The sequence below is a fragment of the Equus przewalskii genome, chromosome 18, assembly GCF_037783145.1.
Source record: "Equus przewalskii isolate Varuska chromosome 18, EquPr2, whole genome shotgun sequence".
Classification (NCBI taxonomy): domain Eukaryota; kingdom Metazoa; phylum Chordata; class Mammalia; order Perissodactyla; family Equidae; genus Equus; species Equus przewalskii.
The window spans coordinates 25,215,110-25,240,942 of record NC_091848.1 but is presented as its reverse complement, the minus strand read 5'-3'; the positions used below and the strand labels follow the sequence as shown (position 1 = coordinate 25,240,942).

General features: G+C 38.9%; 1 protein-coding gene across 1 annotated transcript in view; it reads left to right on the top strand.

Moving 5' to 3' along the window:
• Positions 1-25,833, top strand: part of EHHADH (enoyl-CoA hydratase and 3-hydroxyacyl CoA dehydrogenase) — a 53,490-nt gene that overhangs the window by 23,933 nt on the left and 3,724 nt on the right. The window contains exons 6-8 of the mRNA XM_070582468.1: positions 125-236; positions 8,937-9,041; positions 18,687-19,028. Coding sequence (XP_070438569.1) covers positions 125-236; positions 8,937-9,041; positions 18,687-19,028 — 559 coding nt within the window. The remainder of the gene's footprint in view (positions 1-124; positions 237-8,936; positions 9,042-18,686; positions 19,029-25,833) is intronic.

Below are 25,833 nucleotides of genomic sequence, written 5' to 3'. Positions count from 1 at the left end.
GAAACTGTTACTAAATTCCATAAAACAATGTTTTTGAGAGTGTGGGAAATCCAGGGGAATGCTTGCCTTGACTCTGAACATATCATCTCATTTTAATGACCTTTATACCTTCAACCTTTGATAGGCTCAAGTGGGCTTACCGGAAGTCTCACTGGGACTCCTTCCCGGTGGTAGAGGAACCCAGCTTCTCCCCAGACTCATTGGAGTTCCCGCTGCACTTGACTTAATTACCTCAGGTCAGTACAAACCCTGCCAACAGCTGTCTAGATCAGTGTGAGGAACTGGACTAGATTTAGAAAAATCCTGGTTTGACTACTCCTTACGCATGGAATCTTCAGAGGATAGTTTAACTTCTTTGACTTTCAATTTTCTCAGCTGTAACATGGAAAGAATACCTTCTCCGAGAGCTTCCCAAACGTTCCCAGGAAGATCAAATATGAGTGCTGTCTAAATGAAAGTGTATACAAAGCACAAATCACATTTAGGATTTTATTATAGTTCACATGTCTATTCATAGACACTGGTCTTCGCATAGAATGCATTATATTCAGATCCAATTTAGAAATTGTGATATAAACAAGAATTAAAACCAGAATTTCCGAGGAACGTTTTCAAGTTTTAGTGTGGAAATAGCTGTATTTTTCATTTCCAATGTATTAAGATATTAGCTACAAATAGAAGTTGTTCTGTTTCAATAGGGAATGTGAACAGGAGAACGATAGATAACATTTAGAGGCCCTGAATTTGCCAAATGCTGTAAGATGACATATAAAGAGATTTCCAGTTGGTAAGATTGGAAGAAAGAACATATTACAACTATTTACTCCAAACAGGTATAAATAATTATGAGACCTTGGATCAGTCACCTTACCTTTCGTGCCTTAATTTCCTCATAAATGTGGATAATAATAGTACCTACCAGATGCTTGTACAGTGTGGTAAAGTTAATAAGTGGATACATACAATATGCTCAGAACAGTCCCAAACATGGTAATAACTCCATAAGCGTTAGCTATGTAGTATTATTCCCATATCTGTCTTCTTTGTAAAGAGGAAGATTGAGTAAAAATAAGATGAAGATCTTGGTAACAGAATATATCCTGAAGAATGAACAATAAAAAGAGCACAAGCTTTAGAATCAAATACCTGAGTTTGAATCCCAGCTCTGCCACATTTAAACAATATGCCTGGTGCAAGTTAATTTTTGTTTATTCATCTGGCAACTATTGTTAATCTTCTCTCATATGCTGGGCCCTGTTCTAGGCATTGGGCTCATAGCCGTGAGCCAAACCCACAAAATACCCTGCCTTCATGGAGATTATATGGAGAAAACAACAGTGACAATAATCATCACTGTCATATTTCATCAGTTCAAAAATGCACAGTTTTTTCCACATCTTTGAAATCAGGATGCCTCTTATATTCATTGTGAGTCATGGTTTGATTGATTGCCAGTGTTTTTTCTTTCATAGTTTCTGTGAGTTGGGAATTTGGGAGGAGCTCAGTTGAGTTCTAGCTCAGGGTTTCTCATGAGGTTGCAGTCAAGACATCACCTGAGACGATAGTCATCTGAAAATTTGAGTGAGGCTGAAGGATCTACTTCTAAAATGGCTGACTTACATGGATGGCTAGTGGTACTGACTGGTGGCGGGAGGATTCATCACCTGTCCACAAGGACCTCCCCCTAGAGCTGCTTCACTGTCTTCACAACATGGTGGCTGGCTTCTTCTAGAGTGATCCAAAAGACAGCAAGGCAAAAGCTGCAATATCTTTTATGACCTAGCTTTGGAATCACACACCATCTTTCTGAACTATCCTATTGATGATACAGGTCTTCCCTATTCAACGTGGGAGGGGGCTTGAACTAAGAAGCTAAACCCGCTGGAGGTTGCTTTGGAGACCACCTACGACAACTGTATACTCACACATACGCCTCCCTATTATATAAGTAATATGTATAGTAGGTTAAATGGAGATCGGTGCTAAGAAGAAAACACAAATCAGAAGGGGGAGTATAAAGTGGTAGGGATGAGGGTGGGTACTATGTTAGGTAGGGTAGCCAGGAACGGCTTTCCTACAAAATAACATTTGAGTAAAGACCTGAAGGAGGTGAGGAATCTTATTATGCCAATATCTGGAGGAAGATATTCTACACAGAGAAAATAGCAAATGCCAAGCCCTGAGGCAGGGGCAAACTTGGAAGGTTCGAAGAAAAGCAAGAAGGTCAATGTACCTGGAGTGAAGTGAGTAAGAGGAAACGGAGTAGGGGATGAAGTCACATCACATAGGGCCTTGAAGATTATAGAAAGAACTTTGGCTTTTCTTCTGAATGAGGTAGAAAGGCATTGGAATATTTTGAGCAGAGGAGTAACATGCTGTCACTTAAGTTTTTTAAAAGATCACTCTGGCTGTTGAAAATATATTAATTAGAGGTAAGGGAAGAAATAGAAAGACTAGTTAGGAGGCTGCTATATAATAATTCAAGGGAGAGATGAGGGGAGCTTGGACCTGAGTGTTAGCAATGTAATTGGTAAGACATGGTCAAATTCTGGGTTTGTTTTGGAGGTAGAGCCAATAGGATTTTGTGACAGATCAGATGTGAAAGAAAGAGGAGAGTGAAGGATGATTCTAATGGCTTGAGCAGCTGGCAGGATGGTGCTATTACTGAGATGGGGAATCTCTGCTGGTAGAACAGGTTGTAGGGAGGGATCAAAAGAGCTCAGTTTTGGATGTGTTAATGATACTGAGCAATGGGCTGGCTCTGCTCACTGCGATCTGAGCCAATTAATCACAACAAGTTAGAGATCAAGAAAGGAAGTTTAATTAGATTAGTCGGCTAATTGGAAAATGGGTGACTAACATCTCAAAAACTCATTTTCAAGGATCAGAATCTTGAGGCAGTTATATAGGGAAAATAGGCAGTAAGGAGGGAGTTTCCTTCAAGTATGATGGACTCCAGGGTCTTTTATTGTTCTATTTTATTGTTTTATTCTTCTGTTAGCTGTCATGGATACCTTGTAGGCGTGTTTCCTGCCTGTGGTCAGCCTGTTTCTGGAGAGAAACTCATAGAACAAGGTTTTAATTTATCAAGCTATTCGGGAGTACGTACTTAAATGGAAGCAATAAATCAGGAGAGTGTGTGAATTTTTTAGAGTACGTGCAGAGCAGTGACTAGTCACACAGAGGAAGGGCAGGGGCTATTTAGCAAAACACGATGGCCTCACTTTTGCTCACTTACATTAAGTTTGAGAGGCCTATCAGACATCCAAGTGGAGATATCAAGTAGACAGTTGGATAGACTGGCCTGGAGTTAGGGAGAAAGGTCTTCTGAACTCCTCTCAGTCTCCATTTTCTCATCAGTAAAACAACCGCATAGTTGTTTTAAGGAATAATGAAATTACATGACAAGCTTCTGTCATATAGAAGACATTTTATAAATGGTAACTGTGGTAATGACCCCCCAAAGATGTCCCTGTTTTAATCTCCAGAACCTGTGAATATGTTACCTTAAATTCAATAGGGACTTTGCAGATATGGTTAAATTAAGGATCTTAAAATGGGAGATTATTCTGGATTTTCCAGGTGGGCCCAATTTATCACAAGGGTCCTTAGAAGAGGGAGGCAAGAGGTCAGAAAGGAGAGAAGATACTACGTGGCTGGCTTTGAAGAGGAAAAGGCCACAAGCCAAGAAATATAGGCAGCCCCTAGAGGCTGGAGAAGCCAAGGAAACAGATTCTCTCTTAGAGCCTCTAGAAGGAAGAATTCTACTGACCCATTTTAGACTTCTGACCTCTTAAACTAAGATAGTAAATGTGTGTTGTTTTGAGCTACTGTGTTTGTGGTAATTTGTCACAGCAGCCATAGGAAACTAATACAGTAACTATCCATAATGATGATATTAAGAATCTTGCATTGTGGTTTGGAAAAAAATATTTCCTGAGAAAGGATGCTAACAAAAATTGTTACTGAAAGTTGAAGATTCTCTGTTGATGTGAATGAGGAAAAAACACCAACGTTGTAGGAACTATCCCCATAGGAAATTAATAGGTAAATAGATTTAGATTAAATTAATAAGCAAATAGCTAACCTTTATTGATCGTCTGAAATCCGTAAGAGAGGAAATTATGGAGAGTGGAGTGATGACAACACCAACCACTGCTTCTCCACAATTCCCTTAAAGTGCTACCTGAAAATGACTGAATCTTTCCCAGTAACCACAAAAGATATGCTTGAGCACGTTGCAGTTCATTCCCTGATGTAGTCTGTGTAATCAAGGGACAAGAACCACAGTCCCCTGCTGCTCCTTCTGCTTGTATTTTCTAGGCCCTGTCCTCCTTGTTCACTGAACAGCACAGAATGTTTCTGCTCTATTCTTGCAGAGCTTTGTCCCAGCCCTGATGGGATTCTTTATGATCATTCCTGGGGCAGGAATGCCCTCGGGCTCTAGACTTTGGTGAGATGCCTCGTACCACCCAGAAGGCTGGGGGAGAAGTTGGGGGTCCCTCTTTATCCTGCCTGCCTTTCACATTTAGGTCCAGGTGGGTTTTCTCTATGTTAGTCGAACAAGATGTTGAGGGTGAGTTTTAGTACCCAGGGCTCCCAGGCAGCAATAATAAATATTTACCAAGTATCATTCCATGACCAAAATAAACAAACAAACAAAAATCTTAAAACTAAACCCAAGGGGCCAGCCCGGTGATGCAGCGGTTAAGGTTGCATGTTCCACTTCTTGGCGGCCCAGGGTTCGCCGGTTCACATCCCGGGTGCGGACATGGCACCGTTTGGCAAGCCATGCTGTGGCAGGTGTCCCACATATAAAGTAGAGGAAGATGGGCATGGATGTTAGCTCAGGGCCAGCGTTCCTCAGCAAAAAGAGGAGGATTGGCAGCAGTTAGCTCAGGGCTAATCTTCCTTAAAAAAAAAATTAAACTAAACCCAAAACCTAAAATCTGTGAAAATATTCTGTGATATAAGAAAAATGAAACATAAATATGAGTCTGCTGAAGCAGATTAAAGAAAACAGAAATTTTAGAAAACTCACATTATTCTAAATTAGAAAAGAAAATATTTTACGTATTTTTAAAATAAGAATACCCTGTTTAAAATCAAAACATTAGCCAAATCCTTTCTTTTTGAAGCAACAAAAAGATGGCATGCTAGAAGAGAAGAAAACTGAATCAGTAACATGGAGGATAAATGGAGACGTATTTATAGAATTCAGGAGAATTTAACAAAAAGATACATAAAATGTAAACGAAGGCAGCAGAGGTGGAAAGTATATAATAGAGGTCTCTGCTGTGAGTAATAAGAGCTCCCAAAGCATGAAGCCGAAAGGTGAGAAGCAATAACCAAAGGAGAAAATAGAACAAACTCTTCAGATATGAAACAGAATCAGATTATATTTGAGCAAGCATACTATTTTCCTGGAAGAACTCGTGAGGAGATATCAATGCTCTGATGTATTTTGGTAAAGATTTTACTTTCAGGAAATAGAATGCTACAAGCTTCCAAAGGATAAAAACGAAACACAACTAAAGGTTACTTTCGAAATAACTAAAATCACTTCAGTCACAAATAAATTCTAAATGTATGGAAAGTTCATATAGAAGGATGCTATACAGTCTTTAAAATGATAGTCTAAATCAGGAGTTCTTAAACTGTGGTCCAGGTATTCCTGGGTGTGCCTAAGATCACTATAGGGGGAGTCAATGAAGTCAGAACTATTTTCATAAAATGGCATATTACTTGCCTTTTCCACTCGTTCTCTCACAAGTGTACAGTGTAATTTTCTAGAGGTTATTGTATGCCATGTGATACCAGAACAGACCGAGTGCAGAAGCAGATATGAGAATCAGCTATCTTCTATTACTTGACATGAAAGAAATTTGCAAAAATATAAAACAATGATACTCATCTCTAAATTTTTAAAATTTTGAAAATATAGTTATTTTACATAAAAATGTATTTATGCTAACATGTAATAGGTTTATCATTGTTATCTTAAAGTGATTTAATAAAGAAAAATTTTTAAAGTTCTCAGTCTTAATTTATAATACAGTAAATATTGATAGGAATAATCCACATAAACAAAAGCTTTTTAGAGTCTTCCATAATTTTTAAGAGTGCAAAGAGTTCCTAAGATTAAAAAGTTTAAGAACTGTTAATTAAATTCACATTTTTGACACAGAAACTGCAATACAAAACTGTGTATACATGATCCAAATTAGAAAATAATCTGAGTCTATGTGCATAAAAAATGCTTTTTTTTTCTTTTGGGGAGCGTGTTATAAATCCTATAAAGTAAGAAAAGGTAGTTAGAAAAACTAAAAGTAAGTTAACTTTCTTGTCTTCAATAAATAAAGTTAGCAATTGATTTAATTTACAATGATATGATAAGTACTCTTAAGAAGGTGAGCTGTTTTAAGTATCTAATGCAGAATTCATAAGAGGATGCTTACAATCCAACATACTACGTACAGAAATTCAAAGCACATGAGACAGTTCATTCTGCAAAAGATAAAATAGAAAGGAAGCAAAGAAGCATAAAACACAGGGGGAAATTATAATTGTGTGAAATGAGTCTGTAAATTCTGAGGTTTGCAAGAATTAAAGCATGTGGGGAAATACTGCGACATTTTGTGTCCCTGTTTTCAGCATTAAGTCTGAAAGGCAAAAGCATCTTGGGAGAAATCAGGAAGAAATCTGGCTTCTTTGACAAAAAGAAATGAAGTGAATTAGGATTGGCCTTTTCCAAAGCACTGCTGCTTATAGAAATATCACTATTTTTAACATGATGAAGAGAAGAGGTAAAAACAGTAAGAATATGATGGATTTTGATTTGCATAGAAAAGGTCACAGTCAATTAGGAGAAAGCTAACATTAGAATCATACACCTATCTTTTTAAGTAGTCTGTATAATTTTAGGGGGACTTTAAAATGACGTCTAGAAAGGGTTCCATGTAGAAAAATTTTTCTAAAGGTTGGAAAAGAAGCCATGAAGAAAATTGGAAAAAAATTGAGATTACTCAGCTTGGAGAAGAAGAGAAAGCTCAGCTTCATTTGCCCCCGGGGTCTCTAGGCATGGCTCTTATTAGAGTCTGTTGGACAGTGGTTGTCGTCTACACTGAGGGCAGCACAAGAAAAAACAAGTTTAAGTCTCAGCCTGAGGATTTGGCTTGGATGTACAGAGCCGTGTCTTTAGGTCCTTGAAACAGAATAAAAGTACCCGGCATCTCGTTGACTCTGTAAGAACACTAGTGGTACTCTTCCACTTTTGTGAAATCCAGGCCAGAAGAAATCATTACAGCTGAAGGAATTTTCATTTCATCCTGTGGGTAGCTCGCGGTTCTTGCTCAGTTGCCCCAAAGATCTTTTTAGTACTCAGGTTTCCATCGTCCATTTTGTGTCCATTTGGTCCCCTAACCTGGGGAGGGTGATTCACTCACCCCTCACCCGTGATTTTATACACAGGAGACTTGACCTCTGAAGCCCCTCACCCACTCCCCACCGTCCTCACCCTGGGAGGAGATCTGGAAGCCTATTTTCAAAGGCACTTCCAGAAAACTGCCCAAATATTGCTGTTACAGAGTGACCCCTGCCAAAAAATCATTGAGCTGCTATCTGACCAAGAAAACTCATTTGTAGCTCTCTGAAGCACTAATAAGAACCAGGCGTGGAGGGTTTGTCTCAGAGATGGCATCCACCAACACAGTCCGTAAAAGCAGTGAAGACTGTGAAATTGTTGCCGCAAAGACTTGATTTAATGATCGCTTTTCAGAAGGCAAGATGGTACTGGCAAGGAAGCAAGTAATGTATTGTTGTCTCCTTCTGTCTGACCCTGTGGTAAAGGATGCTTATATCCCTTAACCCCCTACTTCAGAATATGCAGACCAAATTACATATTTATACCTGGTGAAGAACTCAGGAGTGATGCTCATCAAATGTCTGTAACCCCCTAGAGCTGCCGTTCTATACTGGAGGCCTCCAGTGCCGCCACTGGACGATAGATCCTCCTGGCAGCACTACTGGACGCTAGATGCTTCTGGCGCCGCCACCACCAGACACGAGATGTCTCCACCTGTGAAAGGAGATTTGAGCTGTTGCTGCTGCCTAGTGTCACGACTCCAGGCTAAAAACTCTCAATAGAGCACTCTGTTTGCCAAGCTTGGGGTCACGGGCCACGCCGTAGCTGCCACAGGTCTGCAGGAACAATTGTCTGATCATCTCTGCTTCTTTTTTAGCTTCTGTAGTAGGAGGCAGGGCTCCAAAGCACATGCAATAGCGATTCCACAAACTAGGGAGGGGTTGACATAATGGGTAGCCAAAAAATGGTAGAAATACGCCCCGTTTGTCCTGTGTAATTTTGGTTACAACTTACGTAATGTCAACTTAATCACTAATTTTCTCCCTGTCTACTCAACTATATTTATGTTTGAGGACTTTCTTTTTTTTTGTTTTTTTGGTAATCAATGATAGCCTCTGGTAAATGTTCTTATAAGATAGATATTACTGCTACTGTTACCACCTCTATTACTATTATCAAAACCCAGTCATCTCTTATATTTATATAGAGATTTATAATGTATAAAGTGCTTCTATAGAGATTTATAGAATATAAAGAAAATGTATTATTCTCACTTGATACTCAGAATTACTAAGGTAAGCATAATTATTGCTACTTACCATTGAGGAAATTGTGGTCCTGGTGCAGTTGCTCGTCACACAAACAGTAAAAGGTAGGGCTGGAGCGTGCATCCACGTTTTCCGGTTACCTCTGCAGTGATCTTTTTACTGCAACAGTCAGTGTGGTGCTGATTTATTTTGTTCAATAATAGGTGTTTATATCCAGGACAGATAATCTTCCCTACTAGAGAGAGTAATCCTTTTGCTTTAATCTCACATCCTTCCTTGACTTGTTTTGTTTTGTTTTGTTTCAGGAAGATGTATTTTGGCAGATGAAGCACTCAAGCTGGGTATTCTAGATGAAATTGTGAACTCAGACCCGGTTGAAGAAGCAATCAAATTAGCCCAGAGAGTTTCCGGTAAGAAGATAATAATAAAAACAGCACAAGATTGGAAAAGCTAAATGTCTGTTTTAATAAGGAACTCCTGAAATGGTTTATGGTACATCCATGCGATGGAATATGATACAGCTTTAAAATGTATGAGAAACTCTATGCATTGATATGTATGAATGCCACGATACCTTATTAAGTGAAAGAGCATCACTGTGTAGAGCGGTTTACTATTTGTGTAATAAGAAAGGGGGGATGGGATCGAATGTTTATATGGGGAGAATGTATATACATAGCTATTTGTCTATGTATAAGGCATTTCTGTAAGGAGCCGTGAGAAATGGTTACTGGTTGCCTCTGGGTGTGGGCCTGGTCAGCCAAGGAAGCAGTTGGAAGGAAGTTTTTATTGTGTACTCTTCGTTACCTTATGTATTTTCTATTAAGAAGTATAATTAAAATGAAAACAAACAAGCAAACAAACATTTCAGCAAGTAGAAGCTAGGCTCTATAATTTACCACAATAAAGCCGTTGTTCTGTTTCAGTGAGCTGTTTTTCACTGGTTTCTCACTGCATTGATTCGTGACATTTTTTTAAGAGTTCTTTGGAATGGTACTCCTGGAGTTTTTCTTTTCTTTTCTTTTTTTTTTTAAACTGATCCTTTTCAATTTATGGAGATTGGCAGCAAGATGGAGAGGGTTAAAGAGTGTCCGAAAAAATAATTGAGAGGAGTGACAGGGTACAGGTAGAGCAGAGTGTTCATCTCCCACGTGGTGGTAGGCAATGGTTCAGTGTCATTCAAAGGCATTCTTTTGAAATAGTCATTCTTTTGTTGATCCTGGCAGGGACCAAGCACTTCCCTGAAATAATCTTACTTTTTGTGGCTCTAGCCGGTTACTGTTTCAGTGCAATATTAAAAGCTTCAACTGGAGAGGCCAGGGATATGGGGAGAAAACCCTGGTGGCTTGTAAAGAGAATCAGCAAGCCTTTGCCCAAATGGGAATGAGTTTCCTGCTATGGTTCTCTGCCTTGCATACCATCTTCATCATGTTTTCATCACTGGTTTCGTGGTGCCTCCTGGGAGGGCTTGTTGTTAGAAGACACTTGGTTGGTAGACAGCAAAGGCTGTTTTTATTTGGAGGTCCCTAAGAGATCTTTTTGCTTTGGGGCTTAAGATAGACCCATATCTATCATTTATACCCATGGTTCTAGTTTGTAAAGAACTCAGTTTCAACAGAAAGTTCTTTTCCTTAACTGATTTCCCTAGATTTGTATTTGAGAGTTAAGTTACTAAAAGAGATACATGAGGATCATGGTCTAATACATTTATAAAATGGTCTGTTTTAATTTTTAAAATTTATTTAACTTTTAAAATAAATTTTAAATTAAAGTTTTAAATGTTTATTTTTTTAATTTATGAAAGCTATAAAATGGTCTATTCACTCTCAGCGACATTACACAGTTTGTCCACTTGGTGGCATCCAAATATTGGGGAGAAATCATCTGCTTTAAAACTTGGAAATTCACCTGTTAACAGTAAAGAAAGGGTTCCAGACTTTGGACAATTATGTATAACTATTTTAAATTATAATCATGAAGCCTATGTATAAATATGTAAAATTGTGTATAAAAATGTCTGAAATATAAATTTACATATATTCTATAATCATAGCTACATAGAGTATGTATGAATACAGCCAAAATTTTAAAGGAAATATGCAAAAATAAAAAGAAGTTAGATTTTTCCCCAAAACTTTATAAATGATCTTTGCTTTTGTTTTGATTTTTTCCAGCTTTATTGAGGTATAATTTACACACAATAAAATTCACTCATTTTAAGTGTAGAGTTTGATAAATTTTTGTAATTGTTTACAGTTGTGTAACTACTGTCACAATCAAGATATAGTTCTGTCACCCTAAACAGTATTTTCACGCCTCTTTCCAGTAGATTCCCTCTCTTGCCCCTTGGTCACAGTCACTGACTCGCTTTTTCTTACTATAGTTTTGTTTTTTTAAAGTTTCATATAGATGGAATCGCACATATAGTACGTAGTCTTTCGTGTTTGACTTCTTTCACTTAGCATTATGTTTTTGAGATTCATCCATGTTGTTTCATGTATTAATATTTCATTCTTTTTTATTATTGAATAGTACTCCATAGTATGGTTATACCCCAATTTGTTTATCCATTTCCCAGTCGATGAACATTTAGGTTGTTTCCACTTTGGGCCTACATAGTCTTTGTAGACATATTTCCCCTTACCTAAGAGTAGTATTGCTGGGTCATATAGTATGTGTAGGTGTAATTCTTAAGTGATTTTTAAACGATGATTAATGAAAAACCATCAGTGATTTGAAAGACGCTAATTTTTGCCAAGCAAATTGGAAAAGATAGAAAAATAATATGGTGAGATTGAGCTCCTATTACACTGCTTCCAGTACATCCTCTCTGAGGACAGCTGGGCAATTATGTCTGGAGGCTTATTCATACCTTTTGACTTAGTATTTCGATTTTTAGGAATTTCTCATACAGAAACAATCACAGAAGTACACAAAGATTTGTGTACAGTGACACACACTGAAGCTTTATTTATCGTTGTAAAATATTAGAAACAACTCAAATATCTAATTTTAGGAGATTCGTTACATAAAAGATGATAGATCTCAATGAAGCAACCCCATTCAGTCACTAAAATTTCCTTTTTTAAGGGAAGTTGAAGAACCTGGAAAAATGCTTACATGTAATATTCACTTGAAAACAACCAGATAGGAAATTGCACAAATGTGCGTGTGTGCATGTGCCTGTGTGTGTCTTCAGATATATATTTGCATAAGGGAAAAAACTGTAAGGAGATATAACAAACTTTTAACAGTGGTTGTATTTGGGTGGTAGGTAATGAAGACTCTTGATTTTTTTTTTTTTTAAAGATTTTTTTTACTTTTTTCTTTTTTCTCCCCAAAGCCCCCTGGTACATAGTTGTGCATTCTTTGTTGTGGGTCCTTTTAGTTGTGGCATGTGGGACGCTGCCTCAGCGTGGTTTGATGAGCAGTGCCATGTCCGCGCCCAGGATACGAACCAACAAGACACTGGGCCGCCTGCAGCGGAGCGCGCGAACTTAACCACTCGGCCACGGGGCCAGCCCCCTCTTGATTTTTTAAAAAATGTTTCTCTTTTCCTAATATCTGAGTCATTACATTTGCCCAAAGGAAAAATGGGTGCCTGGCCAGTGTGAAGGGGTACCATCTGGTAGAGAAATGGGCTCAGGACTGGAAGTCAGGAGATCTGGATTATAGTCTTAACCTTAGCTATTATGGACCTTAACAAAGCAGCTTTTGGGGCTTTATTTTCTTCATCAATAATAGGAAAAGCTTCAACAAAATGAGTTGGTGTCAAACCCTGTCCTGAGACCCTACAGGCTTCAGAGGTGGGCCTTTGGTTTTTGGTCCTTGCTACGACCTGAGCAGCTCTGCTGTGTCTCTTGGGATTTAGGGCTTAGAATCCCCTGGAAAACTCGGAGACTTTTACTATTTTTTTTGTTTGCTTTTTTTTAATGAGTTCTACTCTTCAGAATCCTATGATTTCTTGGTGCTGCTTTGTAATAGATAAATGCTTGAGATACAAGGTAGAGAAATAGGGCAGATCAACCAAGAACTAGCTCAGAGACCCCACCTACATTTGCATTTATTATCTTACAAAAGGCATAGTTTAGGTAGGCTTATTTATTTTGCCTTTCATTTTCATTTGAGGTCTTGTGCTTTTCCTTTCTTTTTATGTTTCCCGTTTTCCTCTTCATTTTCTTTCATTGTTTGCTTTTATTTTTTTTAATTTTTTTTTTTTAAAGATTGGCACCTGGGCTAACAACTGTTGCCAATCTTCCTTGTTTTTTTTTTTTTAAGGATTGGCACCTGGGCTAACAACTGTTGCCAATCTTTTTTTTTTTTCCTGCTTTATCTTCCCAAACCCCCTCTGTACACAATTGTATATCTTAGTTGCAGGTCCTTCTAGTTGTGGGATGTGGGATGCCGCCTCAACGTGGCCTGACGAGCGGTGCCATGTCCGCCCCCGGGATCCGAACCCTGGGCCGCTGTAGCGGAGCTTGCGAACTTAACCACTCGGCCACCGAAGCTGGCCCCCATTGTTTGCTTTTAAATGTAGCTATTAGTATGTGGTTATTTGGCAGAAAAAAATGGATGGATTGATTTGAAGGACAGGTTCCACAAAAAGCTATTATAAAAATTTATATTTGCATTTTTATAATATATATTTATTATAAAATATATTTACATAATATTAAAATATATTAATATTAAATACACATACATTTTCAAATCTATGGTTATGTGAAGCTAGTACAATTGTCTTGATCTAGAGCAATGGTTCTCAAAGTTTACTGTGCATCAGAATCACTTGGAACATCTGTTAAAACATAGATTGTAGGACGCCACTCATTACTTTCTGATTCAGTACTTCTGGGGTGGGGCCCAAGAATTTGCATCTTTAACAAGTTCCTAGGTGATGCTGATGCTGTGTTCTGGGGACCACACTTTGAGAACTGCTGACTTACAGAGAACAAGGGTAAGAATAGAGATAACTTTTCCTAATTTTGAGCTTTTACACCTGGCATGCAAACACTACCTGCAATTTTAAAGATATTAGTAAATCAGTAATGAAAGGCAGGGTTAAAAAACATACATATATGGTTGCACACCTTGTGAATATTCTAAAAACCAATGAATTGTAAATTTTAAAATGGTGACTTCCATGGTATGTGAATTATATCTCAATTTTTAAAATATATGTAAAATATTTGTTTCCCTTTCCCATTTGTAAAAATATTCCATTAATTCAGCCTATTTCCACCCCTCTGCCTACCTCCACCTTCACTGCTGAAATGTTTACTTAAAAAAAAAATAACAGGGGCCTGCCTGGAGGCGCAGTGGTTAAGTTCGCACGTTCCACTTTGGCGGCCCAGGGCTCGCTGGTTTGGATTCCCGGTGCGGACATGGCACTGCTTGGCAAGCCATGCTGTGGCAGGCATCCCACATATAAAGTATAGGAAGATGGGCACGGATATTAGCTCAGGGCCAGTCTTCCTCAAAAAAAGGGGAGGATTGGCGGTGGATGTTAGCTCAGGACTAGTCTTCCTCAAAAAAAAAAGGGAAAAATTAAGAACACTTAGTTTCCACATCCAATAGGAAAGGAGAAAAGGAAGGGAATTTCCAGTGGTCAGTGTTGCAATCGGTGGTTTTGGAACCAATTACGGGTGGGAGGGGATTGTAGGAGGTTAGCATGTATCTAAAAATGGGATTGGGGAAGTAGCAGCAAAATTTCTCTACAAATTTAACACGCATCCTGGAGAGTTGACTGTGAAAGTTAATTAGCTTCATGCATCTTAATGCTCGTTATATGATGCCTCTTAGACTACTGCAGTGCAATAGATTTAGCAGAGCAATTCAGAATTACTTGGCCAAACCAGATTGCTTTGGCTAAACTAAGGAGTGGAGGGTCCTGGAAAATGCTATTTACTCATAAGCTCTTGCATTTGGCCAGCAGCCTGCTTGTTCCCAAACTGAGCAAGAACTCCTTGTTCCCACGTGCATATTTCCAGCATAAAGCTCGAAGTACATGCTATTATTCAAAGATGAGCACAGGGGACACACAACTGGGAGCCTCAACTCAGGAGGCTCTGTTTTTGTCCAAGTTAATGGACATGGTCCCGTTCCTGTGACTGTGCTGGGCTGTGTTAGCCATTTTTAGCAATTCTAATTCTGCCTGAAGACCTTGATCTATTTGTTCATTTGGATTTTCTGGCTTAAGAAAAATCTTAGTGGTTTCATCTGTCTTTCTCTTCGTTTTATCTTTTGCTCTTTGTAATTTATTTTTACTCCCTGTGAACATTTATATAAACATCTTTCCCGAGAGCAGAGTGACCCTGCCTGACAAAGGAGCTGAGCGAGTGTCTACACTGAGCTTCCTTTCTACATCCTTCCCAGGTTCTGTGGGTGACCTCCCACGAGCCTAGAAAGGCGCACTTGTTCTGTCTGTCCTCTGCAGAGCTTCTGTGACAGACACAGCTTACCGTGGATTAGAATGCGAGAAGACAGGGTCCTTTAGGTCTCAGGAAACCGTTTCTGTAAACTGCACGTTGTGTCTCTCTCTATCCCAGGCAGAGAAAATCTCTTCCTGTCAGTGTACCAGAAAGGAAAGGGGGAAAATAATTACCTCCTTTTCTTCCTTTAGGAGCATGATTCACTTTTTTAAATCAAAACTTGAATATTCTTCTGCTTTAGAAAACCTCAAAGAATTAAGGAAAAAATGTGAATACATCAAGGAAAGAATTCAATTATAAGCATATTTGAATCACTAATTAGTTCCTCCCCTCCCTGTTTTCCTGGGCAGCAAATGCTGATGCTGACCTGCCCACACTTGCCTCTCTTATTATGTAGGGACAGCTGAGTGACTTGAAAACTACCAAGTGTATAAGAAATACACTTTGAAAACACCGTACTTGTAGACCCAAAGGGGAAATTCTGAATATATTTTGTAGTAATAAAACGAAGTTGTAAGATAATAGCAGCCTTCAGTTACAGCTACAGCAAGAAAGGGATAAGCAATTGAGAAGGGAAAAACCACCTACGATTGTGCTCTGATCCAAAACTCGCCAGGGGATGTGCTTACCTTGGCGCTGGGCTGGGTAACTCCCAGAATACGCATCTGCAGGCTGAGATGTCCTGAGTATCACCAGGATAACAGGATTATGCTGATCAGCAATAATTACTGTACACTATTAAGCAAGCTTTGCTTTTTTTCCCTTCTCTTCCTTTTTTTTTTTTCTTTCTCTTCTCTTTTCAAACCCTGGGCCAGGGCAAAGTTGCCAGGAGCTACAGCTGTGCTTGATACAGTGGCTGACATAATACTCTGCTCTTGGACCTCCCAGAGGCTATACCTCAACATCAACTGTTGAATTTGTTAAAAATACTCGTGCCCAGGCCCCATGCTTAAAGGTTCTTAACTGAGTCCATGGTGGGGCATGGGTGTCTGAACTTTTTAATCTCCTCGGTTAACTCTGACATGTGCTATGGTGATGAGAATCAGCCCCTGTCATGGTGGGAATGGTGGTAGTGTCACAGGGACAGAGATCCAGCTGTAAGATATCCTAGACCTGTCTGTGTCCTGTCCCCACCTGGCATAGATTGCACAGCCTGCTGTTTATGCCACAGCATTGGCAGCTCGGCCCCCCTTCCTCATCCAATATGTCATGAATCAAACTGCTGTGAGTAGTCATACACACATTTTCTGTGTACATGTGTTTTCATTTCTCTTGGGTAGATTCCTAGGAGTGAAATTGCTGGGTTGAACAATAAGTTTATCTTTTTATCTTTTTAAGAAACTGCCAAACTGTTTCCCAAAGTGAATGTACTATTTTACATTTTTATAAGCAACATATGAGGGTTCCAGGTACTCCGCATCATCACCAACATTTAGTACTGGTGACTTTTTGGTTATAGTCATTCTAGTGGGTCTGTATTCGTTATCTATAGCTACATACCAAATTACCCCCAAACTTCGCTTTTTTAATTTATTTCTTAATCAAACATTTCTTATCTTACTGTTTCTGTGGGTCAGGAATCTAGGCGTGGTTAGCTAGGTCCTCTGGTTTAGGATTTCGCATGAGGCTACACTGAAGGTATGGCCTCAGTTCCTTGCTGGCTGTTGGCTGGAGGCCTCTTTCAATTCTTTGCCACATGGGCTTCACCAAAGGGAAGCTCACATGGCAGCTCATTTCCATCAGAGGGGGCAAGACCGAAGCCAGAGTATTCTCATAACTTAATTCAGAAATGGCATCCCGTCACTTAGAAGCTGCCTACCACGTTCATTGTGGTTTTAATACATTTCACTAATGACTCACGACGTTGAACATCTTTTCACATGTTTATTAGCCATTCTAATGAAATATTCTGGTGAAATATCCACTCAAGTTTTTGCCCATTTAAAAATTGGGTTGAGAGGAAGATGGGCACGGATGTTAGCTCAGGGCCAGTCTTCCTCAGCAAAAAGAAGAGGATTGGCAGCAGTTAGCTCAGGGCTAATCTTCCTCAAAAAATATTGGGTTGTTTGCCTTGTTATTCTTGAATCATAAGAGTTCTTTATATACTCTGGATACAAATACTTTATTGGATATTTGATTTGCAAATTGTATTCATTTTCTATTGCTTTGATAACAAATGACCGCAAGCTTAGGAGTTTAAACCACACAAATTTATTATCTTACATATACGTAGGTCATAAGTCTGGTAGGGGTCTAACTGGACTAAAATCCAGGTGTCAGAAGCTGCCCTCCTTTCAGGAAAATCCCTTTCCTGCTCACTCGGGCTCTTGGCAGAATTCAGTACTTTGCCTTGCAGGACCAAGGTCCTCATGTTCTTGCTGGTTGTAAACCAAGGGTTGTTCTAGCTTCTAGAGGCCACTGAATTCCTTGGTTCTTGGCCCCCTTCCTCTGTCTTCAAAGCTACATTGTCAGCAACAGGTCGAATCTTTCCCATGTTGTATCTCTCTGACCCTTCTCATCAGATCTCTCTTTCAGCACAGCCAGGAAAGGCTCTCCTCTTTTAAAGACGCATGTGATTAGATTGGGCCCACCTGGAAAATATAGGGTACTCTCCATATCTCAAGGTCTCTAACTTTAATCATATCTGTATAGTCCCTTTGCCATGTAAGGTAATATACTCAGAAGTTCTGGGGATTAGGAAGTGGACATTTGGTGGTGGGAGTGTGGGGATGGGGGGCAGTATTATTCTGCCTACCATACAAATATTTTCTCCCAGTCTATGGCTTATCATTCATTTTCTTAATGGTGTTCTTTGAAGTACAAAAGTCTTTAATTTTGATGATGTCCAATTTATTGCTTTTTTTTCTTTCGTGGATCAAGCTAAGAGTACTTTGCCTAACACAAGTTCACAAAGATTTTTCCTCTTTTTTTCTAGAAATTTTTATAATTTTATCTCTTCAGTTTAGATTTGTGATCCATTTTGAGTTAATTTTTATATGTGGTGCTAGGTAATGATCTAAATTCACTTTTTTTGTATGTGGATATCTAGTCGTCTCAGCACCATTTGTTGAAAAGAACTTTCTTTTTTCTCATTGAATTGTTTTGGCACCTGTGTTGAAAATCAATTGGCCATAATTATAAGGATTTATTTATTTATTCTCAATTGTCTTCCATTGATTTGTGTGTCTATCCTTGTTTGAATATCACACTCTCTTCTTTTCTATGTATTCTTAAGTTTTTGTTACTGTTAGGAACAAAGTTAAGATTATTTTGAATCTAAAATATTATTAACTCAGAACTGTTTTCCTTAAACTCACTGACAGATTAATATTTGCTCTATTATAACATTGTCTTGACCTTGGAATAGAAGAAAAATGCAACTTTTATGCCTGAATTAGGTAACTTGAAACTGCTTTGAATCTATTAAATTCTATCTTATGAGACTAAGGTACAAAGATGTTAGGGATTTTGGTATTAGTGTTACATTAAATATCTTGATGAATAGTATTTTATTTTGTACTTTGAATTTTAACAGGTTATTGTTACTATTATTATTATATAGTCATATTCTCTTTGTATAAGTAACATTTCCAAAGATCTTATTTTCTTCTTTGTTGCTTTCAGATCAACCTCTGGAATCCCGTAGACTCTACAACAAGCCAGTTCAGAGCTTGCCCAACATGGACACCATTTTCAGTGAAGCCCTCTTGAAGATGCGGAAGCAGTACCCTGGGTGTCTTTCTCAGGAGACTTGTGTCCGTGCGGTCCAGGCTGCCGTCCAGTATCCCTATGAAGTGGGCATTAAGAAGGAAGAGGAGCTATTTATGTACCTTTTGGAATCAGGGCAGGCCAGAGCCCTGCAATATGCTTTCTTGGCTGAGAGGAATGCACGTAAGTGGTCAACTCCGTCTGGAGCATCCTGGAAAACAGCATCACCACGGCCCATCTCCTCAGCTGGCGTTGTCGGTAAGAACATGGGGTAGTTGTCATTCTCCAAATTTGCACATATAAAGTGCTACCATTTGCTTAGGGCCACCAGGTGCTAGGCCTTCTGCTAATCATATTACTTGTCTTAGCTGACTTAACTTTCATCCCAGCCCTTGAACTATCTTCATTTTACATGTGAGGCCTAGAGACACTAACCTTCTCAACAATGAACTAAATACAAGTGGTGTGAGGGTCCGATGCCAGGTCCGTCTGACTCCAGACTCTGGGCAATTTTTACGCATCCCTACCTCTTCCCTGTATGAATCTCTCACTCCTGGGTTTCCCAATAATGATTCTTATTTGTACCACCTTTCAAAGTGTGACCTGTCACTCTTGTAGCTAGGTATTTGGAATGAAAGCTCTGTCTTTCTGTCCTTGGATCCATTCACTTCTCCTGGTTCAAAACCACTGTCCTCAAATCCATGTGAACCTTGAGACGGTGGTTTCCCTACTTTTCCCCTCTGGAATTTTCCCAAACAAAATTTCCTTAGAAGCTAGTTGTCTGATTGGCTTCTTGGGGCCACTTTCCTAAGCTTCACGTGCTTTAGTCTTGGCCCAAGAATGGTCTTTGGTGGATTGTAAACCTCCTGAAATGGTAAGCAAAATCTTATATGTATCAGCTTATGTACAGTCTTCATCGGGGAGGAGATCCATAGTTTATGAAAAGCATCAACTTTCTTAACCCTCACCGGCTCTCTAGCACCAACCCACTTGGAGGCAAAGAGCCCCTTCTAATCTTCTCAGTCTGTTGGTTGTCTTGGTCAAGTTTGGGTGTAAAATAGTATGTCTTTAATATGAAGACACTGTGCTCCTTCTAGCACTGACTCTGTTTACTTGTGGTTTTTTAAGGAGGTGGATAAATAGTATGACAAAGAACAACGAGAGTTCCCTTTTTTATGCATTTTCAGCAACACCAGTATTAGTTTCTAGTTGTGTCCTTACCCGTTTCTTCTTCCCTACATTCCTTCAAGCCAAGAATAATTAATTCACAATAGCAGCAAAAGTGAAGTTTATCAGTATTATGTTTGTCAACCACTATTTGAGAGTTTCCCTGTTTTCTTGTTGTGAACCTTTTAAAAAGACTTCAGGTTTGTCTGGCATGGAATGTTTAAAAAGTTTGAAGGGTTTTTGTGTTAAAGTATATCCCACATTGTTTTGAAAAATATTTGAAAAAGCATTTAAAATATGCAGAAGACAATGTGGATAAAACTAAAGAGAGAGAGTTTGGTCATCTTCGCCTTCTTCATGTTTATCCCCATAGCGCTCTGCACTTGATCTTTGTGACACAGTCTCCCACTGCGCCCTGTGCCCTCTAGGAGGTTCCCACAGCCTCACCTGCTTCACTGATGACTCCCTCCTCGCTCGTGCCTGAAATCTGGCTTACCCTGGCCACCCGCATCTCCTGAAGCCCTCTCAAGAGAATGCTACTGCTTCTCCCACACTCCATGGGCCTCAGTGTCACTTCCCAGTTCCTCTCTCAGCCCATTGTTCCTTTCAGGACACTCTCCTTTGCGATCCTGCCATCCATCTTATCACTCTATCCCTCCTCATTACTATCATTGCTCCCCCTCATTTTGCTGAAAATTTCGGTATCTGGCTTTCAGTTACCCACTTTGGCCCAAACCCTACTGCCATTTTGATTGTCTTCCTTGTCTGTATGGACAATTAATCGGCCCCTGTAACTCCCCGGTTCCTTTGCCTCCTCAAATCTAGTGACATTGGCCTCACTTCACTTCCATGACCCACAGTTATGGCTTCAGCATAGGTCTTGTCTTCACCCTGAACGTTTCTCCACCTCTAACATTTGAAATCTCCCCTTTTTACCATAGCCTTGTATCTTTCCATGTCTCTTAGTCGGTTATTCCAACTACATCCATTACTTGATCAGCTCCCCTTATCTTTAGTTTCTTCTCTATTCAACTTTAATTTCCAGAGTCATCACTTCAGCCACTCTCTTGCCGATGTCCTCGAGCTCCGTGATTCTTTGCACTTCTGTGTTCCTTGGCAAAACCCCAACCCTGATGATCCCAGATGTACACTTCCATGAGCCAGTGCCCAGGTTTCTCAGCTCACATTGGTGCCACTGCAAGTTCATGTTCTCCTACCTCGCCTGGGCTCTCAGCGCCATCAGCAGGGGAGAAGAATACAGTTGACCCCAAAACTGCAGAACCAGTAGTTAAAGCATCCCTTATTCTTTCTTTACTTCTCTCAATAGAAGAGGTTTCTGACCAAGTTTAATTCCATGGCAGTTAAAGGCAATAATTGGTAGGGGAGCAGGTTGACCCAGTCTGTATATATTTAATGAGAAAAAATTAAGAAATTAAATTTAATACAAATACAATATATACCTACGAAAACATAATAATCAACAGTGAAAGCTTGGTCCTTCAGCCCTTTGTCTGACAGTTTTGAATGTGTTGAGACCACAAGGTTGTGAGAAGAGAAGTAAGGAGCTAAGAACTTTTTTTTTTTTGGTGAGGAAAGTTGGCCCTGAGCTAACACCTGTTGCCAATCTTCCTCTTTTTGCTGAGGAAGATTGTCACGGAGCTAACATCTGTGCCAGTCTTCCTGTATTTTATCTGGGTTGCTGCCACAGCATGGCTTGACGAGCGGTGATAGGTCCACACCCAGGATCCAGGCCTGTGAACCCCGGGCTGCCGAAGTGAAGTGCACAAACTTAACCACTACGCAGTGGGGCCGGCCCCTGGAGCTAAGAACTTTTTGAAGGAAATATATATTGTGTTCATGGATGTTTTTATTTCAGTGATTGAGTGGAAAGTGTCGGTCTTTAGAACTAAACTAAAGAAGATCTAAAATTATAGCTAGGACCCTTCTAAAAAGCGCTGATCTGCTCCACATTGTGATTTGGATTATGAGTTGATTTGTAGGCCCAGCGATCCTTCAGCAGACCCGCTCTGAGAGGCGAGCACTGAAGACCTGCACCCCACCTTCATGAGGTGACATTCCTTCCCTGCTCTGTTTTCAGTTCTGGGATGACACCTATGTTATGTTACAGTTTACAATCGCTTTCACCTAACTTCTTATTAATCCGTATTGTCCCTGTGAGATCATGATTTCTGCAATGTTAGAAATTTTATATGAAGCTTGGGACTGAAAGCTAGGAGCACAGGGTTTTGAACCCCTGGCTATTTCTATTTGCCCAGGCTAAAGTTTAGGATACAAATTGCTATTGCAGTGAGAGTTACCCAGGCTGCTTCTTACTGAGTGAAATGCAGCTATTTAGTAAATTTGGAAAATTGAATATTTTTAATAATTTCATATATTTATTTATATTATATATAATATTAAATAATTTAATAAAATTTGAAAGTTAAATAAGTATATTGCAGAGACACTGAATCAGTGATTTCTAATGACAGATATCATTCTATATTCAAAATCAGTCTCCCAAGCTACTCAATATGCAGTACAGACGAGTAATATATAAATGGCTTTTACAAAGCTGCTTCATCCACAATGGACTGGTTAGGTGATAGATAACCTACTATTATAACGATTAACCCAACAATCTCTGTGGCTTAACACAATAAAGGTTTATTTCCTGCATGATCTTCTAGGTCATTCTAGGACCAGATTTTTGCCAACTAGTGGCTCTGCCATTCTCCCGGGAAAGGGTCAGCAAACTTTTCTGTAAAGGTCCAGATAGTAAACATTTTAGGCTTTCTGGGGCATATGGTCTCTATTGCACCTACTCAGCTATGCCATGGAGCACAAAAGCAGTCATAGACAATACGGAAACCAATTAGTGTGATTGTATTCCAATAAAACTTTTATTTATGGACACTGAAATTTGAATTTGATATAATTTTCATGTGTCACAAACTATTTTTCTTCTTTTGTTTTTTTCCAACTATTTATAATGTAACAACATTCTTAGCTTGCAGGTAGTACAAAAACAGGCAGTGGGCCAGATTTGGCCTGGAGGCCGTAGTTTGCCAACACCTGCTCTAGGGTCTCCTCCAAGGCCTCTGAGTCGTTCTCCACATTCTCTGTATCCACGTGGTAATGAGGGATCTGGTGGGAAATTTTAGGGGCTAACCATAGGTACCACCCTACCCCCCTTCCCCTTTTCATTGACCAGAATTAGTCACAGGCCCTACCAGGAAACTAAGGGTCTGGAAAATATAGCCTTCCATGTGCCCAGGGGAAAATGAAATGATATGAGGGAGGAACAGCAATGTCTTTGCATTGGATAATTTTTCTACATTTTCCATTCTTCTTGCTTTTGCTTAAAATATTACTCCCTTTCCTTTTCTTTGCCCCAGGCTGGGTGGTTCAACTTCCCCAATTTCACCTATTTCAGTATAATCTTTCTTCAAATATTTTCTTCAAATGTCTTTATCTTGAAGCCTTTCTTGATTCATCCAACAAAATGTAATCTCTTTCCTTTGATTCACCAAAGAGATGTGACCTTCTCACATCATTTACTTTACCTTATAGGATGGATATCTGTGAACTTTTCTTTTTCCCACCACTGCATTATAAACTCCCTGAGGATTGGTACTATTCATATTTTTTATAACAGTTTTATTGAAATGTAACTCATAGACAATAAAATTCACCCTTTTGAAAAGTACAATTCAATGCAAAATGGAGCAGCTGCTAGGGAAAACAGTATGGCAGTTCCTCAAAAAATTAAAAATAGAATTACCATATGATCCAGTATATACCCAAAAGCATTAAAAGCAGGCACTCAAACAGGTATTTGTACACCCATGTTCATAGCACCATTATTCATGAAAGCCTAAATGTGGAAGCAACCCAAATGTCCATCAATGAATGAATGATAAACAAAATGCGGTGTGTATATATATAGATACACACCATGGGATATTATTTAGCTTTAATAAATTCTAGCATGTGCTACAACATGGATGAACCTTGAGGATGCCATGCTAAGTGAAATAAGCTAGTTACAAAAGAATAAATTCTATATGATTCCACTTATATGAGGTCCCTAAAGTAGTTAAAATCATAGAGAGAGAATGTAAAATGGTAGTTGCCAGGGGCTGGAGGGAGGGAGGAATGGGGAGTTACTGTTTAATGGGTAGAGTTTCAGTTTTGCAAGATAAAAAGAGCTCTGGAGATGGATGGCGGTGCTGGTTGCACAACAGTGTAAATGTACTTGATGCCACTAAAGTGTATACTTAAAAATAGTCATGATAGTAAATTTTATGTGTATTTTACCACAATTCAAAAAAAATTTTAAATACATAGTGACAGTATCATCAAAAAAGAGTATACTTCAGTGGTTTTTAGATATTCACAAAGTTGTGCAACATTGCTGCAATCAATTTTAGAACATTTTCATCCCCTAAAAAGAAACCCAGTACCCATTAGCAGTCATGCATCATTGCCTTTCCCTGCAGCCCCTGGGAACCACTAATCTACACTCTGTCTCTGTGGCTTTGCCTATTCTGGACATTTCATATAAATAGAATCATACAACATGTGGCCTTTTGTGTCCACCTTCTTTAACTTAGCGTAAGTTTTCAAGATTTATCCATGCTATAGTGTGTATCAGTACTTCGTTCCTTTATATGGCTGAATAATATTCCACCGTATAGATATACCACATTTTGTTTATCCATTCATCAGTTGATGGACATTTGGTTTGTTTCTACGTGGCTATTTTGAATAATGCTTGCTCCGAACAAAGTTTTGTGTGAACGTAGGTCTTCAGTTCTCTTGGGGATATGTGTACACATACCTACCTACACACCTAGGAGTGGAATTGCTGGATCATATGGTAACTCCATGTTTAACATTTTGAGGAACTTCCAAACTGTTTTCCACAGCAGCTGCACCATTTTGCAATCTGCCAGCAACATATTGGGGTTCCAATTCTCCACATCCTCACCAGAACTTGTTATTGGTAATCTTTTTAATTGCAGCTATCCTGGTGACATGAAGTGGTAGCTCATTGTGGTTTTGATTTGCATTTTCTTAATGACTATTGATTTTAAGCATCTCTTCATATGCATATTGGCCATTTGTATATCTTCTTTGGAGAAATGTTTATTAGACCCTTTGCCTAATTTGAAATTGAGTTATCTTTTTATTGTTGAGTTGTAGGAGTTCTTTATATGTTATGATACAAGTCCCTTATTAGATATATGATTTGCAAATATATTCTCCCATTATGTGGGTTCTTTTCACTTTATGGTGTTCTTTGAAGTATAAATGTTTTAAATTTCAATGATATCCAATTTATCTATTTTTTTCTTTTGTTGCTTGTGCCTTTGGTGTCATACCTAAGAAACCATTGCCTAATCCAAGGTCATGAAGATTTGCTCATAAGAATTTTATAGTTTTAGCTCTTACTTCAGTCTGTTATCCATTTTAGTTAACTTTTGTATATTGTGTGAGGTAGAGGTCTAACATCATTCTTTTGCATGTGGATATCCAGTTGTCCCAACACCATTTGTTGAAAAGACTATTCTTTCCCTATTGAATTATCTTGGCACCCTTGTCAAAAATTGACTGGCCGTAAGTGTATGAGTTTATTTCAGAACTCTCAATTCTATTCCATTGATCCATATATCCATCATTATGCCAGCACCACACTGTCTTGAATACTGTAGCTTTGTCATAGGTTTTGAAATTGGGAAGAGTGAGTCCTCTAACTTCATGCTTCTTTTGCAATATTGTTTTTGGTTATTCTGGATTCCTTGTATTTCTATATGAATTTTAGGATCAGCTTGTTAATTTCTGCAAAAATCAGTTGGATTTTTTAATAGAGATTGCGTTGGATCTGCAGATC